The 18,591-nt window shown below is 42.9% G+C and overlaps 1 protein-coding gene across 1 annotated transcript; it reads left to right on the forward strand.

The window, feature by feature from the left end:
• Positions 1–3,573: 3,573 nt before the first annotated feature.
• Positions 3,574–17,818, forward strand: ptpn3 (protein tyrosine phosphatase non-receptor type 3). Its single transcript, XM_084556586.1, has 27 exons — positions 3,574–3,726; positions 4,356–4,415; positions 4,932–5,073; positions 6,024–6,158; positions 6,318–6,360; positions 6,522–6,603; positions 7,289–7,333; positions 7,421–7,473; positions 7,665–7,782; positions 7,882–7,969; positions 8,071–8,159; positions 8,239–8,302; positions 8,634–8,836; positions 8,924–9,049; positions 9,150–9,311; positions 9,439–9,532; positions 9,624–9,701; positions 9,833–9,889; positions 11,198–11,354; positions 11,478–11,653; positions 11,935–12,025; positions 12,231–12,292; positions 12,400–12,546; positions 13,274–13,402; positions 15,218–15,363; positions 15,469–15,604; positions 17,180–17,818. The coding sequence occupies exons 3-27, from the start codon at positions 5,005–5,007 to the stop codon at positions 17,252–17,254; spliced, it is 2,625 nt and encodes an 874-aa protein (XP_084412712.1). The 5' UTR covers positions 3,574–3,726; positions 4,356–4,415; positions 4,932–5,004; the 3' UTR covers positions 17,255–17,818.
• The last annotated feature ends 773 nt before the right edge of the window (positions 17,819–18,591 follow it).

The following is an 18,591-nucleotide window of genomic DNA, read 5'->3' on the forward strand; positions in this document are numbered from 1 at the left end:
AGTGTCCTGTGACCACGGGGTCCTCGAATTAACCCAGTTCTCTCCCTCTTTCTTTCTCTCTCTCATTTTTTCTTTATTTTTTCTAACTTTTCTTGACTTTTTCTTTTCTCTCTTCTTATTCTTCCCATGTATTTCAGGTTTTTCCTCTTCTTCACATATTTCTGTCACATGTGGTTAGAGGGAGGACTATATACCACCAGTAAGTCAGTGGGACATTCACTGTATTAATGTGGATGTTAGCCCATATGTACTGTAGGTGGAACAACAGAAATAATAACAGTTTACGTGACTTTTCATGTCTGTATAAAAAGTGAGTATAATTTTATGAGTAGGGATTAGCAACATACAGTTTCTTGAACCTAAAGAACAGTCAGTGGGTCATGGAAACTATACCATGTGTCTAAATTCATGACAGCATTCCTACATCTCTCATACCTGCCCTGTGGCTTCTGGGAAATTCGCAGAGCCTGTCCACACCTTTGCAGACCCAGTTTTACGGTTGTGATTTATGTACACCCATTGTAGAATATGCTCCCTGTAGTAGCTGGTTGTTGTCTATCTCAGGAGTTCATATACTTCAGATACTGTGACACTATGAAGTCCAAAACCTCCTGTACCGAATTGCATAATCAAATTTAGTGCGATTATATAATGAGTAGAAATAGAAGGAGGACTGGTCTGGCGCCGTTGGAGGTATGCAAAACTTATGAGAGAGATGTGAAGAAAATGAGAGTAGAAAATTATGAAATAAGTCCAAATGTTTCCTGGAAACAAGCAATAAAAAAGTGCCAGAGGAATGCAGAATACATAAGAGGGTGTGAATCAGATAATTGCGACATGAAGTGTGGATACTGAAATGACATTAGGTTTGTCCCTGTGGCTAAATTGGGAGTCACAGGGTCCAGGGCAGAGTTGGTACAGGATGTCTTGGTTACTGTTGCAGAAAGCTGATCCTCCGACAGCAACAGGGAGAGGCAACTTTCTGTTACCGAGTTAAAATGCGTGTGGTGGTGGAGCTGGAGAGAGAAGGAAACCTCCCCCCTCCTTCCCCCTGTCACCCCAAAGTGAGCCAGTCTTAGCTAGTCTGAGCGACCACCCTCAGTCTGAGGCCTCTTTTTCCATCACTCTGACGGGAAGGGGACTGGCCAGAACTGGTTTTACATCTCAGGCATGTACATCAGGCATGTAACAGGTGACACATGAACACGCATCACAACTGCATTCATACAAGACAGGAAACCCAACAAACAGACAGAAGAAGCCCCAGACTGGTGTTTCATGCAGCTAGATTACCAGTTAAAGCAGGGTTATTTCAGTAAATCTGGCTCATTTTCAGAAGACTGTGTTTCATATTGCAGATTTGAGAGAGTCTGACTTGTATTAACAGAGTCCCCAGTTCCTCCTTGATGCTCGCTCCTTAGTGCTGCATTTTTAACCTGAGTCAGTGTGCTGCACATGTCAGATTCATTGCACATAAATCTGAGATCTGAGATAAATCTGATATCTTCAGATTTATTGCACATAAATCTGACATGTCAGAAGCATTTAGACATGAGCTGCACACAAGTTCAAGTCCGTAAAGTTTTTTTTTTCTCTAATACATCTGCAAAACATTCCAGTGAACATGTGTTTACATATATAGTATAGCACAATTAAAATAATGCCAATACCTCTGACTGCAGCCTCACCGTTTGCTCTCTTTGCCAAATTTCAGTTTGCTTTTGTGAGAATTTTGTTAAAACTAAACCTGATTATCTGATAGTGGTTACGGTATGCTGCATGTCATACATGTAAACTTACAGCATAAAATGAAGTTCATGTTATTTACACAAGGGATTGATTAAATAACATCACAATTACAAGTGCACTAAATAAAAATGAATAATACAGCTAAGCTGAGTTAATCTCTTTTGTGTCAGATTCTGAGTCTGCAGCTGGTCTGTGACAGGTGGCCAAAAATCCTCTTTTTCTTTATTTAATATATGCATTTTATTCTTGCTCTCCATCCTTTATATTTAGTATGTGTTGCTTTGTGGCTGCAAACTTCAAAGTTTTGTCTCTGCATTCTTTCCACCTTAATGTCTTTTCCCTCATCTATAGAGCGATTGTTTTCCTCGCGGAGGTGTAAAGTTTATGGCCACCAGCCACATGGTCCAATGTCCCTTTTGGTGCAGTGAAGACTGGACACACTGTATCTGCAGCAGACGTATGCGGATGGGCAGGCAGCAAGATCATTTTCCCCCAGAATACGATAGATTTGACACTAGCACTATTTGCCCAAAAATACCAAAATAGGGACCGGGTGAAGATTATTGCAGTATCTACAGTTCATTTCTGTGGCACATGCAAATGATCATAATCCATGCAGTTTTGCCCCCCAAAAATAATTAATTGGTTAATTATGCTTGACAAACAATGTTGTCAGTTTTCTAGCCCTGTGCACTGGCTTCGTGAATCAGATAGAGTCTCAGCTTGTTATGCTGATTTAAGACAGGATTTTAACCCCTTTTCACCATTTATACCATCATTAACCTTTAAACTTGTTATGTGTCTGAAGTGAGTCACACTGAATCATGTGTCAGTCACAGATAGATCTTTGCAGATGTTTATTCTGTTGAATAAAAAACTGATAGGTGTCAAAGGTTATGGTTCATATATGAGTATAACATATCATACCTTTATCCAGAAACTTACTTACAGTAAGTACATTGGATTTGTCATGCTGAGATATGACTCTCCAGCAGTACTTCATACATCCTGTAGATGGTGACAACAACCCAGAGGAATTTGAAAGGTCTTCCATATAAGTAGAAATTTACTGCACCCATAATCATAAAGTTCAAGCCTCACAAGCCTCTGAGGCTTTTGCACTGTTTGTTGGACAAAAGGAGCAAATTGATAATGTGCTGTCTAAAAAGTTAAGTATTTGTTACCACACATCTGATTTGTCTTAACCTAATTCATCCTGGCGAAATGTCATGATGAATATAATTTTAGGCTTCACATTCTCCATAACTTTCCCACTCTGGTGCCACTATCACGAACTAAACACATGATTACAAGTGGTAAAATTAAAGCACAGGAATGTAGAAATAAATAAATAGAAAGCAAAACATTACTACCACATGATTCCACTTATAACAATTACAAAAAGTTAGAATAACAATAATAAGCGCTGTGCTGATGCATTTATTCAAGTACAATGCTTAAGTGCAAAGTTTAGCATTATTTACTTATTTATTTATTTTTGATGAATATTTGATAGCTTTTAAATGTGGTAAATATGTGGTAAATGTCTTTCTTATTTCTGAAAATATTAAAAGAAAATCATTAAATTGATAAATATCTGCATATACTGAGGACTTTTCTGCTTTATTTTGAACTGTACATTTTCGTTATTAAACTTAAACACTTTTATATATTATAAATGCGTTTATTATTATTGTTATTATGTTTGTTTATTTTTTTTACTTTAAATGCAGCGTTTTAAACAGTGAAATGTTTAAACTGTTACTTCCTTTATGAGCGCGCCCCCTGGTATTGCGCTTCCAAGCGGGAGCGCGCACGCGTCGAAGGGGCGGGGCCGCGCGGAGTCAGCGCAGCCAGGGATGAGAAACTTGTCCCGGATATTTACCTACTACCTACCCTACCTGGCTCTTCCGACGCACCCCGTCCCGAGGTTTCCTCAACGGAGACATGATCCGTCTCTGAAGCGGGTCGACTGAGGTATTAACGCCCTTTGTTTCTTTGTTCTTCTTTTCTTTTTAAAGCTTTTCGGGAAAAAAAAACTTGGCCAAGCTGTATAGCTACGAGGACTGCCGTGGTTGGAGGAAAGTTTGCCAGTGGTGTGTGTTCCTCCTTTTGGGTGTAGCTGTAGAGAACTCTAGGCTGTCAACAGGTCCCTTGTTTCGCGCTAGGGCTCAAAGTACAGCGAGGTCACCGCAGAGTTCATTATCGACAGGCTGGTATTGTCGGGGAGTATAAATATGGGCCTAATACACTTAGACAGGAATGTTTATTCACTCGTATGTGGAGATTAGGGGAAGCAGTAGGAACTTGGTGAAGAACATCAACATCTATGTTAAACATAGTCTCTAAAAAGCACTTTTAACTTGTATAAATAGGAAATCATATGTGTATTATATCAGAAATAGATGCAAAAGTGAGATCACAGCCTCCATTTAAGGATGAATCTACTTTTAAATGTGGCATTTACTTGTTAATGAATCAGAGGCCTGTCCGTGGGAGGGTTATCATGGAAAAGCAGTCATCAAACTGAGTCCAGCTTAGTTTTAATATATTCAAAGTGTGTCACTGTGTTCAAACATTAACCCAGACTCTGTGTGTCCTTTCAGAAATTTGTGTGAGAGGGAGAGGGATTAATTGTTCACCTGGACGTTCGACGCTGGACACATGTACGTGTACACACACACACACATGCACACACACACACACACACACACAGGCATGCATATAGATGCTCACACGCATATGGATATTCTTAGAGAACTTATTTGGTTGGAGCGCACGCGTGCATTTGTGTTTTGTTGCATTGCTTCCAGCGGCCGGTTGGGGATCAGTTGTAGAGCTGAAGATGGGGCGTGTTCAACTCTGAAAATGTTTAACATTCTTATCATTCAGCTGCCTGCGAAAGGCGGAGAGAGACGCAGAGGGAGAGCAGCAGGGAGAGGGAAGGGACATGTTCAGACCCAGGCCAAATAATAAAAGATTACACAAACACACGCACACACACACAGTCACTCCTTCACATTCGCGCTGCATTACTCATTGCAGCCCGATGCTCCATCCACCACACATATTACTCACCACACAATGTCATCCTGAGGGAGGTGCTTTCATTGGAAGACAACAGTGTGGAAACATCTGACACTGTTTTGTGGTCGCGTGTGTGTGTGTTTGTGTGTTTCCAGGTCCCCTCTCGATGACGAGCTGAGGGCAGGGTGTTTGTCTTGAGAGGGAGGCAGAGTTACCGTGGTAACAGACATGCCAAAACCGGACCTGCTCTGCCTGGTTCAGCTGCTGGACGGCACTATCGAGACCTTCAGAGTCAGCGTGCGTTATGACACACCAACACATGCACTTCTTCCTTTCTGGCAGTGTGGAGATTATATGTTGCTCCTATCTGTCTCTGTGCGCTGCTAATGATCGTAGTGTCATGCATGATGTAGTGGCAGATTGTTGTTTCCTGTTCCCATTGATCCACATCTCTACCTCGACACCGCAACCTTGGTTTGAAGGACACGCTCACTTCGTGCGGCTTACAGCACTTGTCACACTTGCGAGCCTTTAACATCATCAGCATATCGTGTCATACACAACCTGATTGAAATATTCACTCGCTGACAAGCATGCACACACACATACACACGTGCTAGAAAGACAATTACGGTATTGCTTTCTAGGACAGCCTCTGTGCAGCATTTTTATGTGAACAGTGGGAGAGCAGAGAGAGTGCTGTGGTTGTAATGTGGAAAGAGATTCCACTATTAAACTCTCCATTACATTCTTTAGATTGCTCCTGTGCTTCGTGTCTTTAGATAAGGTTTGTCTTTTAGTTTTTTCATCTAACATTTTAAGGGACGGAGTAGAGCCTCCGAGCATCACCTGTTTCTCGTGTCCGCATCACAAATGATCCTGTTTCCTGCTAAACAACACAATGTTTGTCGCGGCTTACAGTAAACAGCGTCCTCTTATGATGTGAATATACTTCCGGTAACGGAAAGAGGGAAGAATAAAGAGGAGGAAATGCAGATGAGATGTGGGTTGTCCCTCAGAGTGATAAATAAAACAGTGACTAGTTAAACCACAGAGCCTTTTGGAAATCAGAGTTTCACCTATATGTATAAATTACTAATGTTCTTTTGTCTGATTTACATGCTTTCTCAATATTTAACCAATATTTAAAATTCACTGATTTAATAACATATCAAGTCCTATCTGTACAAATACGCCAGCACAAAGTTTGGCAGGTTGTAATGCTCTCTGTTGTTTCCCTTCTTCAGAAGCAGGATGAAGGTGTGATTCTGTTGGACCTAGTATGTGACCACCTGGGCCTGCAGGAGAGGCAGCTCTTCAGTCTGCAGATCAGAGAATCCAGCACAGCCATCGCCTCTATCCCAGCCAACACACACTCTCCTGTGAGCTCACTGTTCATCTGCGGCACATTTGGGCTCAGACTGTAAAGTGTTGCACTTGCTGATTGCTGTTTAGTTGATGATAACCACAGGGTATTCTTACATAAATGGTTTTTTTTAGCCCCAGTTAGCCATTATTCTTAATGAATTTCTTTCTTTCAGAGATGGTTGGAGCCCGAGAAACCCTTGAAGAAGCAGATAAAAGGTATCTGATTAGTTTTTGCTCCAGAGAATTCACTGTCTTCACTTAGAATGTCATTTTAAAGTTAATTTGAGCACACAGATAAAGTGAAGCTGTAAGAGAAACCAGTTACAGCGTGCTATAGATGTAGGATACTTTTGATTAGACAGTATTTCTCTCTGCAGGTCTTGCATCCCCCTTTTATCTGAACTTCAGAGTACGATTTTTCATCTCTGATCCCAATTCTCTGCAGCATGAGCAAACAAGGTTAGTAAGAGTTTCTGTGTCATGTCAGTGCTAGTGTCATTTATTATTTCATGTTTTTTTTTAGACTATTTGGCTCTCCCACAGGCTAAATATATAAATGTATGTTTTGTGAAACAGTGGCTGCTCTAAATGAAAATCAAATAAGACTAAGAGTGTGCTTTCATAGCAGTAGCTTTGTCTTTACTTTAAGTGAAATGTTATTCTCAAGATTAAAATGCTGGTGACCTATTAACATCCAGGTATAAAGGGTTACCACCTAGCTTTGTGTGTTTGTTTGTGCAAGTATTTGTTCATGAAGTATTGGACAAAGGAAAACTCTAACTGGATGATGGCGCTGGATGGAAATTGTAATGCAATCCATTCAACAGTTATTGAGACGTTGCTCCAATAATAACAACTAGTATCCCATGCTCCGAAGTTAATTGGCATTTGCGCTGTGGGTACTGTGAATGTCTGTGCAAAATTTGTCCCCAGTCGGTCCAGCTGAAGGTTAAATCTTTTACAGAATATATGAAAACTTGTTCCTTTGTTAGACAACATTGCAGCACCCTACTCAGTGTTGCTGAAATTTAGTGTTTCAGTTTGGATGGCACACAACAAGGCTGACGGCAAAATGTCAAACTAATGTCAAAGGTTTCTGTAGAATACGTGGGTTGTTAAAGTTCCTCTTGTCTTGTCCCCGCAGGCACCTCTACTTCCTCCAGATCAGGAGCGACATTAAAGAAGGACGGTTAGTAACTCAAACATAACCATCCATCCCCTGGTGTGCAGTTTATGTCCAGCAGTAACAGTATGTAATCATCCAATATGATTGCAGGTTGCAGTGCCCACTGAGTGCAGCTGTAGTGCTGGCTTCTTACGCTGTGCAGTGTAAGTCCCATCTCTTCCTAGAGAAGCAAATGATTAATGACTCAATAATAACTGTGTGAGTAATTATTCCTGCGAGGGGGCTCTCAATCCTCTACGTTAGCAGCTCTGCTACACATGTCAGGATACACCGATGTGCGCTGTGGCTGTGTGTTTTCGTGTGGATGCTCAGTGTCTATTTCCATCACCTGTAGCGGAGATGGGGGATCACTGTCCGTCCCGACAACCTGGTTACCTCTCAAAATGCCACTTCATCCCTGAACAGGATGAAGACTTTGTATCTAAAGTGGAGGATCTGCATCCACAGCACAAGTAATTCACACGGTTCATTAGCTGCCGCTGAAAAACGACTGTTTTGTTGTACAGTTAGTTCCTGTTGTCGTGTGTGACTCTGTATTTGCATGTTCCCAGGGGGCTTAAGCAGTGCGAGGCAGAGCTATGTTTTCTCAACACAGCACGGACCCTGGAGTTGTATGGAGTGGAGCTGCATGCTGCCGTGGTAGTGTTATTCCCTTTAATAAATGTTTTAAAGGGATTTAAAATCTTGTCTTTTATTTTAACTGCATATGTTTATCATTCTCCCATCTTTCTTCACCTCAGAGTGCCAGTAACGCCCCTCTGATGGTGGGTTTGGCCTCAAGTGGTGTCGCAATATTCTGTAATATGATTTGCTCCAGTTTCTTCCCTTGGTAAGAGACAGTGCCGCTAAGTAGTCTCCTTGTTTTTGCATTTTATCAAGTTTTGACCAGTTGTATTGTCGCCATGCAGGGGGAACATCATCAAGATTTCATTTAAGAGGAAACGCTTTCTAATACATCTGAAACGTAAACATGTGAGTCACTCTGTCATTTATTCGTTTTTTAATAGTTCAGAGACCTGTTCTGAATAAACTCTTGCTTTTAATTGCTCTACACACTTGGCTGGTAAATCCATTTCCCTGATTTATGCACAACTTTTTCATTTTTTCCCCGTGCTTCTTCATAAGACAAGTAATAAATCACAAAAAAGATGTGAATAGACTGTTTTTTTATTGCCAGTCTACAACTGCAACTTATACAACTGCAACTTAAGCAGCTCAGGTTGCACAGCAGAGATGATGTGACCTTGAATGTTGGAGCTGCATTATTAAAGAGTAGAAATAACCTAGACTGTGCATGTTGCAGGGTGAGACCCAGGACTGTGAGGTGTCTCTATCTATGCCTTGTCCTAAGACTTGTAAGAACCTGTGGCGGTCCTGCGTGGATCATCACTCTTTCTTCTCCTCTAACCGGAATACCAGAAGCCCCAAATACAACAACAGCACAATTCAGTCCTACAGAAAACTGATAACGCAACACCTGGGCCTCGGCAACAGTAAAACCGAGAGGTGAGCTTTCGATTTGTGTTACATATTTGCATATTATTGCCAAACATGCAAACATTTTCAAAGTGTCTGTTCCTTCTTCTACTACAGTGGTCCTGTGTGCCAGCGCGTGGTTGGAGGGATGGTGTGGAACCCAGTCCTGCAGAGGTCATTTTCCTCAGAGTATCTCGAGACCAAGAGTCTGCCCTCAAGATCGCCCCCGACCACCCCCAACTGGTAAGACCACCAGCATCAAAAATTATTTTGCCTTCATGTGTTGTCTGAATAAATCCATTGTTGCTTTTCTCGAAGTCAGAACATGTGCTCTCTCTGACAGGCGAAGTCCTCGGGTCCGCCACGGCATCCGCAAACCTCGCCCGTCCTCGGTAGAGCTGAACGCAGACCTGAAAGACATGTCGGAGGGCGAGGACGTCTTCTACACATACAGGACATCTATGAGCAGCAGCAAGGACAGTGAAGGAGACACGTCACCTCATCGGTTAGTATCATTTACAAAACAAACAGATAGTCTAACTTAATAATCCTGCTATTAATCAGCCTACACTTTATACACACATGCACATACACTAGCAAGACGACTAATATCTCTGTTCCATCTCTTTCAGTCATTCTGGCTCCCACAACCGAGGACCAAATGATGGTTTGTTGCAACATGATGACAGTATAGGAGACGACGACAGCTTACCTCACTATGATAAGGTCTGTTATCCCATCATCAACTGTAAATATTCTTATTACATGCATGTGCATTCAGTATCGGTGTGTTTATTACAAGTATTTGTCTGTGCAGGGTGCTCTTGGAGACGGGGACTTGATGCTAATATGTATAACCCCCGATCATGAGGGCAAGTTTGGCTTTAATGTTAAAGTAGGTCTCCTTCTTACACTCTGTCTGTGCCTGTTACTCTGACCACGCCTGCATTTTTTATTAACAACACATTTGTATTGGTAATCGTCTGCTACTGAAAACTCTCTGTTTAATTGTATAACTCCTCCCAGGGTGGGGTGGACCAGAAGATGCCTCTAGCCATATCCCATGTTAAACCGGACTCACCGGTAAGAACGGACTCTGACATGTATCTCAGAGTTTTGTGTCAAAATATGATATGAATGTAAACACAGAATACCAGCACAGACTGGTGGATAGGTAGCTCCCCAGATATACGGGACAAAAATAGAGCTGCAGCGATGAGTCAATACATTGATTAGCTGAAAATTGGTGGTTGGTCAACTATTTTGATGATTCATAATCAGGCAGATATGACAGTAATTTGGGTGTGAGCTTTTTAAGTAGGAGGATTTGACTGGAGATATTTTAATTAGGAGGGATCATGAGCAGTAAGTGCTTGTGAAAATAAATATTTTGGCTGGAGCGATTCTAGACTACGATGGTGGTGGAGGAGATAGGCTGATGGAGAGTTGAGTCTAGACGACAAGGACAAGGTGGAGATGGGGAGTCTGAAAGGCTGAATGACGGAGTTGCTGGGGCTTGATTGACGCGGAGAACGCAGGCAAACAGGTCATTGAAGAACAAGAGCGGTGGCGTTGAAATTGAGAATAAATTATTTTGACAGCGTGGGAATGGACGTGAATGGAACAGCAGGAATAGTCCGAACGGACAACAGAGGGATAGAGTCAGTTTGTTATGGAGATTTTCAGTATCTTCAGACTTTTGACCAGATTATTTGTCAGTTTTTTAAGACAGCTTATAGTCTCAACTGACTAATTGTTATCAATGCCAAGCAGTTAAGGGATTTTATTCTTTTTGAGAATAAACTACATCGATCAGGCATAACATTAAAACCACTGACCAATTTGTGACAATACAATGTTCTGCTGGGAAACGTTTGGATCTGGCATTTATGTGGATGTTACTTAGACATGTAGCACCCACCTAAACCAGGCCAGGCACCCCCACCCCATAGCAATGACACTCCTTGATGGTAGCTGCCATCAGCAGGATGCAGCCTGACACAGGCACACACACAAAAATGGTTTAGGAACAACTAAAAAAAAACATGAAAAACAGCACAAGGTGTTGACCTGGCCTCCAAATTCACTAGATCACAAACTGATCAAGTATCTGTGGGATGCACTGGAACAAGCCTGATCCACAGAGGCTCCAAACGCCCCCACTAACAACATTGTGTTGCCAGACACCACAGGACACCCTCAGAAGGCCCATGTCCATTCTCTGATGAGTCACAACTCTTTTGGAGGAACAAGGGAGACCTAGGCAATATTAGGAAGGTGGTCATAATGTTATGCCTGATCGGTATATGTAACTCCGTTTAATTGTTACTCATTAACTGACACATACATTGATGCGGATACATGTTTTAAATGACCGTGTGTTGTCTGCAGGCAGGTCGGTGTGAGCCCAAACTCCTTGAGGGAGACCTGGTGGTCCTCATCAATGGTCGAGACATTTCCGAACACACGCATGACCAGGTCGTCATGTTCATACGAGCCAGCAGAGAGTCGCACTCCAGAGAGCTGGCTTTGCTTATCAGACGTAAAGGTGTGTGTGGGTGTGTGGCCGACGAGAGGGAAGCGCTGAAACCGCTTGGGATCCAAGCGTGTGCTCCGTCTGTCACTTTTCTATGAATATTCATCACAGCCTTGACCTGTCCTTGTCATCCAGGTCCTGGCCGGGCGGCACCCCTGCTGCAGCTACCTCCCGCCCTCACACTCACCGTCCAATCACAGGAGGAGAAGCGCCATTCGCCGGGCCCGTCGGAGCGGGTCACAACACTGGAGGAATCCATGAGACAGCTGGAGAGAGGGATACAGTCTGGCACGCTGTGTTTCCATTTTGAGGTATTGGGAGCTAAACAGTGGGAGTCTATATACATTTGCAATAATACACAAGACTAAATGTGTGTATTTGTCCTGTGTTTGTGGATTTAGTGTGTCCCACTCGGTCACATGGTGGATCCTAATGAGCTTTTTAAAAGTTGTTTTCTGGGACAGATGTTGGCCCTAATCTTCTCTTGGACTCTGTTCATGACGATCTAAAACAAAGATGCCGTGACTGGCCTGGAATCTCTGCTTGTGTATGTTTCTGTGTGTGTTTTTACGCTTGTGTTTGTATTTTCCAGAATTTATACAGGAGGAAGCCCGGTTTGTCGCTAAGCTGTGCTCACCTCCCTGAAAACATGGACAAGAATCGATATAAGGATGTTTTACCTTGTAAGTGCTTCGTCTGCGTCCTGCTGTTGGTGTGTTCACTGCCTGATGCTCCCCCCCAACCCTCAGTCCCTCCCACCCTCGACCTGTTCTAACCTTGATCTGGAACTCACTGCTGTGGTGCCTCATGAAATTTAATTGGCTGCTACCGAGGCGGTTGACAGCTCTGTTATGACCCTCACAACCTGCTCTCCTGCTCTCCCTTCAGATGATGCTACCAGGGTGGTGCTGCGGGGTCAGGAAGACTACATCAACGCCAGCCACGTCACGGTGATCATCACAGATATGAAACTGCTCATCTTGACCCTGTCTGACATTTAACGTAAACTCATCCTGTGTGGTGTTTGTGCGTATGTGTTTATTTGTACGTCTCTTAGGTGGCGCCCCCAGTGTCTGGTGTATGTTTACGTTATATTGCGGCTCAGGGTCCATTGCCACAGACCTGCACTCACTTTTGGCAGACTGTTTGGGAGCAACAGACACACACCATCATCATGCTTACAACTCTAACAGAGAGGGGACGGGTATACATACTTCTATACTTTCACTCTTTCATAAACGGCAACGGTTTTAAAGGAATGTCATTGAGTAAACAGCGAGGGAAACATTCGAAGGTGCGCGGCTCAATATCAGTGATTCATTAACTCTGCAATTACTGCGGCACTACTAGCACATTATTACGTGCTGTTTCGTGTTTAATTTGATATACGATCACTGTAATTAGCGGTTTCAGCAGTGATGTTTGCACACACAAAAAAAATCAAATCAATTGGCACAGTTGTGAGTAATTACAGGGTTTCACAGGGTGCAGAGAACAGATAACGTGTGAGCAGGATGCCGATGAGATAAATGATTCGAGGGTGAACACACATCCACGCAGAAACAGAGGCAGTGAGATATCAAGGTCCTGCTGAACGAGCGTGTCTTCGTCTCGGCTTGCCTGTTGCTTGGTAACCAGATGTTCTCATTAATTGATCATTTTCCTGATGTTAGTCAAGTGTCCTGAGTTTCTCTCTACTTGAGGATCGCACGCGTGCGTATTGACTTTTTTAAGTACACATCCTGCTCTTGATAAATTGCTTTTGTTCCCCGGCCTGTCGGACGGAACATACCACCCTGTTGATTAGGAGTTTGATTTCTTGAGAGCAGAGCACGGCCGATGTAGCAGCAGCAGCAGTAGTAAACTGTATCCTGACCAATGACTCATGTCAAAAGTAATGTAATTTGTCGGTGATGTCATACGCTTTGCAGACCAAGTGCCACCAGTACTGGCCTCATCCGCCGGAAGCGAAGGTCTACGGGCACATGCGGGTGAAGTGTCACTCGGAGGAGTGTAATCTGGCGTACGTGACGCGACAGTTCACCCTGACACACACTCAGGTACAGTAGCAGACAGAGCTGCAGTGATCAGTCATTCGGTTTATTATTCATAAGAGGCCTCTAGCCACATTTAACACTGGTACGACAGTCTTGTGTCTCCGGGTTGTGTTGCAGCTGCAATAAAAATGCGAGGTGGATAGATAGATAGATATCTCCCCAGATATACTGGATAACAATAGACCTGTAATGATTACTTGATCCACCAACTTTTTAAATGTTAGGACTTGAATATGTCATCTCTGAGTTTTACTGCTAGCTGAGAAGAACAATTATATTGTGACACAGATGTATTGAAGATCATAAATTCAAATAGCCGGGGGGGCCCAAAAACTCACTTTAAACTGAAGTTAGGATCCTGTGTCCTTCTCTGCATGTCATACCGTCTCTTTCACCCCATGGCTTCCTGCCTCCTTGTCAGTGACACTATCTAACAAAGGCATAAAAAGGCCAAAAAAGTAGCTTTGTCTTCACGCTGGGCACTTTCAACCAAATCATAGTGGTTCAGAGCAGTCAGGGTTCTGGGAGGAACTACTAGCAGCCAGGGGTATGTTTTAGGTGTGATGATGGCAAGAACTGTCTTAAAAACAACAATGACAGCTCCTAAAGAGATAAGTGTAGAGGCTTGTATAGCAGTTAGAGCAGAGCTGGAGAGGATTTATTCATTGAAAGAAGAGCAAAGAACAACACTGAAGGCTTTTCTTGGTGGAAAAGATGTTTTCGATGATGTCTGTGATGCTCTACTTCTACAACATGAACATTAGCCCGTGACTCTAAGAGGTGGATGGTTCATCCTGTCACGCGTCCAATCAAGTACTTATTACTTGAGCCATTTTTAAATAATTTTCTTTAATCTTTCCAAATGTCATAATTTACTGCTTTTCTCTTATTATCACTGAAAATTATCTGAGAGATTGTGGTGGGTATTTTGTCAAACAAAAAAATCAACATTACTGAAAAATTAAGCTGTGACAGCTCTAGGAGCAAACATCACACCTGATTTTATGACCACATGAAACATGAGAGAAGCATGATGAGCTTTTTTGTTTGCATGTTGCAGTGGCATGTTTACGCCATATGTCCCATAACAGAGTTCGCCACGGGAAACAGCCACTCCTGGCAAACTTACTGTGTCCAGCATACAGTCACATCCGTGTGGGTGGCTTGGTCCTCATGTGTGCGTGGGTGGGCATGTGCATTATTAACAAATGCCGTGGCCCTGTCTGTGCGAGCGTGTGAGTGGGGTGAGGTGTGTGGGTCTTTCCGAGAAGTTTATCTGTCAGGCTGTAGTGTGTATGGTAGATTAACAGATTAAAGGTGCTGTCTTCCACATCAACGTTCATGGCGGGCAGGTAAATAAACAGATAAAGCTCAAGGAGGCATGAAGTATGAATGCACACACATGCATACACAGATACTGCTGTGTGGGCCCATCTGTTCCTCTGGCGGAGTGAGTTAATCCCTGCGTGGAGTCACAGGCCACATGCCCATTATAAACTCTAAACTCAGCCGTTCTCCTCCCTGCCTTCACAGTTTTTTTCAGCTCTGGTCTTTTCCTATCTCCACCCCACCTGTTTTCATCTCCGTGTGTCCCTCTTCACTCTCTAATCTCAGTGTCACCTCCTAGTCACGTGCCTGTTTTTCCTCTGCGCTCTCTGTAGTGTTTGAGCCGGTTTGTCATGTGGGTGATACATCTCCCAAAGGGCACGTGTTTATCATGTTATATACTGGTAAAGCAATACTTGTAATTATCTCACAGTATCTGTCTCTCTGTCGTTCGTGTGTTTTCCCTCTGTATGTGCATGTGTGTGTGCTCAGCTGGGTGAGGAACGAGCTGTCACACACCTGCAGTATGTCGCGTGGCCGGACCACGGCGTACCCGACGACCCTTCAGACTTCCTGCTGTTCATCAGCTCGGTCAGGGAGCGGAGGAGAGGTGAAGAGCCTCTAATGGTACACTGCAGGTAACACACACACATGCTCCAGGTGTACTTTCATTGAACGCTAACAGCGTGTACAGTACCTTCATCTCCTGTCCACCTAATGCCGTGTTTGTTTTCAATTCTCAGCGCTGGGATTGGACGGACTGGCGTTCTGATCACCATGGAAACAGCGCTGACTCTGTTGGACGAGGGTCGGCCGGTGTTCCCGCTGGACATTGTCAAAACACTCAGAGACCAGCGAGCCATGATGGTTCAGACCACGGTACAGAGAAACAGAACAAGGGCTTAAAGCTCAGAAACTTGTTAAATTAGACTTTCGGCCACGGTGATTGGTCTCTGCTTTATAAACATCTTTATTTGGTGGGTGTCTTTGATTGCACCACAAGCCTTTGATTATGAAGAAGTCCAGAGACTTTCTCTTTAAAATTAGTCACTTTATGAATCATTGCAGGAGTTTTCAGAATGAGAGAGGAGACGCTGTGAATGTCACAATTCCCAGAATTATCTTTGAAAGGCCATAGATTTAGAGATCTGTGGGGTCGTGCCATCTATGACCTTCATTAATTTAAAAAAACGTGACTGGCATGCTATTATAGCGAAGGCTGATGATGAGCAGCTCCACTGGAACTGAGGCCGTGCTCTGTGGCAACTCAGTGGCAGCCGTTGGAAAGGAAAGTGTTACTCATTGCTTCGTTAGGAGGTAATGCTGGGAACATGGCAGCCCTCCAGTCACAAGGTTTCTACTGCTGCTACCGCCGTCACCCTTATTTTGAAAGGAGATCTGGTCCCTGAGGCTTTGTATCGCTGATGTTTTTGTGCTGATGGAAAGCTTCCTCTGGTTTCCCCTCATGTTTGTGTATCGCTAATGGAAACATGCACAGTCAGAGGACGTGTTCTAATGTTAAGGATAAGGCAGGCATTGTGGTGTTTATGTTTTCAAATCCCATGAATGTCCGTCTTTCAGCATTTTATTAACCATTAGTGGCACAAAGCTTTGTACCCAACTGGTTTGTACTGATTGTGTCTGCCATTGAAAAAAATGTCCCTAATATATAGTTGACAAATCTGTCCAACCCCAGAGTTCATTCAGTTGCCGTTAAGGATTTTTCAACAGTATCACAAGGTACTTCCCTAGCAAATAGTTTTCCCTGATGTCATTTTTAGCCTTGCAAGTGTGGCTCAACTCAGAGTAAAGTTGATAAGTGTGTTCCTCACGTCTGCATGAATAGCAATGAGGTTTTATATACTCATTCATTGTTTCCAGAGGGTGAATCCTAACGACTTGGACTTCCTCTAATGTCACCAGCATGGTTATATTTGTAGATCTCACTAAAATGTCTTTACCACTGCTGGGTGGGTTGCCATGAAATACTTTGACGATCCCCTGACTCTTTATCCTAGTACCAGCTTCAGGTACTAGGAGTTGCCACAGAGCTGCTAGTATAGCTTTAGTCTTGTTAAGTACAAGTTGTAGCTGTTTTATTCTTACAGTGGGAAGCATGATCTGGATACTGTATTTTTTACAAAATATTCCTTAGGCAGATGTGAAAAGTGGACTTGTTGGAAACTATTTTCGTTTGAACATTAATGTACGTTTGCTATTCTATTTACTGCTTGTGCTGTGTGTGAGTTAGACTACAGTGTTCATTGTTCGTTGTTATGCAGGGACATGTCATGAAAGTGTTTTTAACAGCGGCACATATCAGGCTTTAGCTACTCAGAAATTACCTGATCAAATCTTTGTTGATGTCCTTTTCATGAGATTTATTGACACACATAACATTTTCAGGAACAGCTTTGTTTTCCAGTTACTAACAGTATTTTGTTTGTGTTTCAGTGTCAGTTCCAGTTTGTGTGTGAGGCTATTCTGCGAGTCTACAAAGAGAAACAGGAGAAAACTAAAGCCCCGTAACCCCACCCGGCAACAGGACCAGAACAGACTCACTTTTCTCCCTCTACTCATAGTAGGCGACTCCTGCAGAGAAACCCACAGAGCTATCACAGATTAAATTCTCTCATGCTTATAAGGCTGGGACACGGACTGGATAATGAAAGTATAACTAGCGTCACAGCACAGCTGTCTGTGATCTGTGAGAATATGAATCTTTCACCTAGTCGGCCTTAGTTTTTGCTGAAAGTGCATTAAGCTTATAGAGGCTGCGGTCTCCATAGAGACTGATGAAAGACTGAGGTGAGCTGCTAATATCTGTACCAGAGACCACTCAGGAGTGGCGCCTCTACTTATTAAGCTACGTGTGCCTTAGACTGACGCTTCCTGGTTGATGGATCAAATGGGATCGTTGTAATCTGTAGTTCATCTCTGCGTCCTGAGACGTGGAGGACAGGCTGGCTTTTGATCACTACGGCAGATACAGTAAGGTCGTGGTTGTGCAGCACTGTACGTCGTCTAACAGAGGAGCACTAAATTCACCATTCATCACTCTTAAATTATTACAACACTAAATAAATACACTGATTTATACCAACGTGTCTGCTTTTTCATTTCCACTGACTTTGAACATTATAAATTAGATCATTAAACGAACATACGTCATTATATGTTGAGGTTCTTTAAATGTTTGGTGGTGTCTTGTAGGTAAAACAAACCTTTTCCACGTTTCCTTCAAGCTGCTCACTGAAGTAAAGAGTGGTGTGCTTATTTAACCTTGAGCTGAGTGCTTCTAAAGCTGGCATCATGTCGGTGGAACTATCTCAGCATTACAAATCAGCCCAAAGACTGGTTATGACAAAATACTGGCTAAAAGTATGATAGCAGAAGGAACTGTAACACTGCTGTAAGGATTGCAGTGTTCCTACAGGTTTATGCTGATTATTTTATTGGAGGATGTATCCCTCGCAGCTTTCATAACGCTACATTATAATGCAGGTATTAACAAAGTGGAAAAACCAAGCTCATCATTTCACCCGGAAATTACATTAGCCATATTCAGAACCAACAAAGCGACCAAATAATAAGACGTACTGTAGCAGCAGATGAATTTCTTTGTAGAGGAGGAAGAAGGCTGTAGAATAAAAATTCACACATGGGCTGGACTGGAAGATTCCTGGGGAGGCTCCTTAACAGTATAGGTTAACACATTCAAGAAATTCAAGAAAAGTCACTGCATATGAAAGAAATGTATGAAACAGGGCAAAAATATTCCATAAAGTAGGGCGTGTATATTTTTGTCTTTAATGTACGACACAAGGATGAAGTGGGCGCCCACTGATGACACAGATTTACGTGTA

Source organism: Chelon labrosus (genome assembly GCF_963514085.1).
Source record: "Chelon labrosus genome assembly, chromosome: 12".
Classification (NCBI taxonomy): Eukaryota; Metazoa; Chordata; class Actinopteri; order Mugiliformes; family Mugilidae; genus Chelon; species Chelon labrosus.

Coding starts and splice junctions, on each gene's coding strand:
- ptpn3 (XM_084556586.1), top strand. CDS start 5,005: ATGCCAAAACCGGACCTGCTCTGCCTGGTTCAGCTGCTGGACGGCACT. Junction 7,334..7,420: donor AGCGACATTAAAGAAGGACG/GTTAGTAACTCA, acceptor ATATGATTGCAG/GTTGCAGTGCCCACTGAGTG. Junction 12,026..12,230: donor ATATAAGGATGTTTTACCTT/GTAAGTGCTTCG, acceptor CTCTCCCTTCAG/ATGATGCTACCAGGGTGGTG.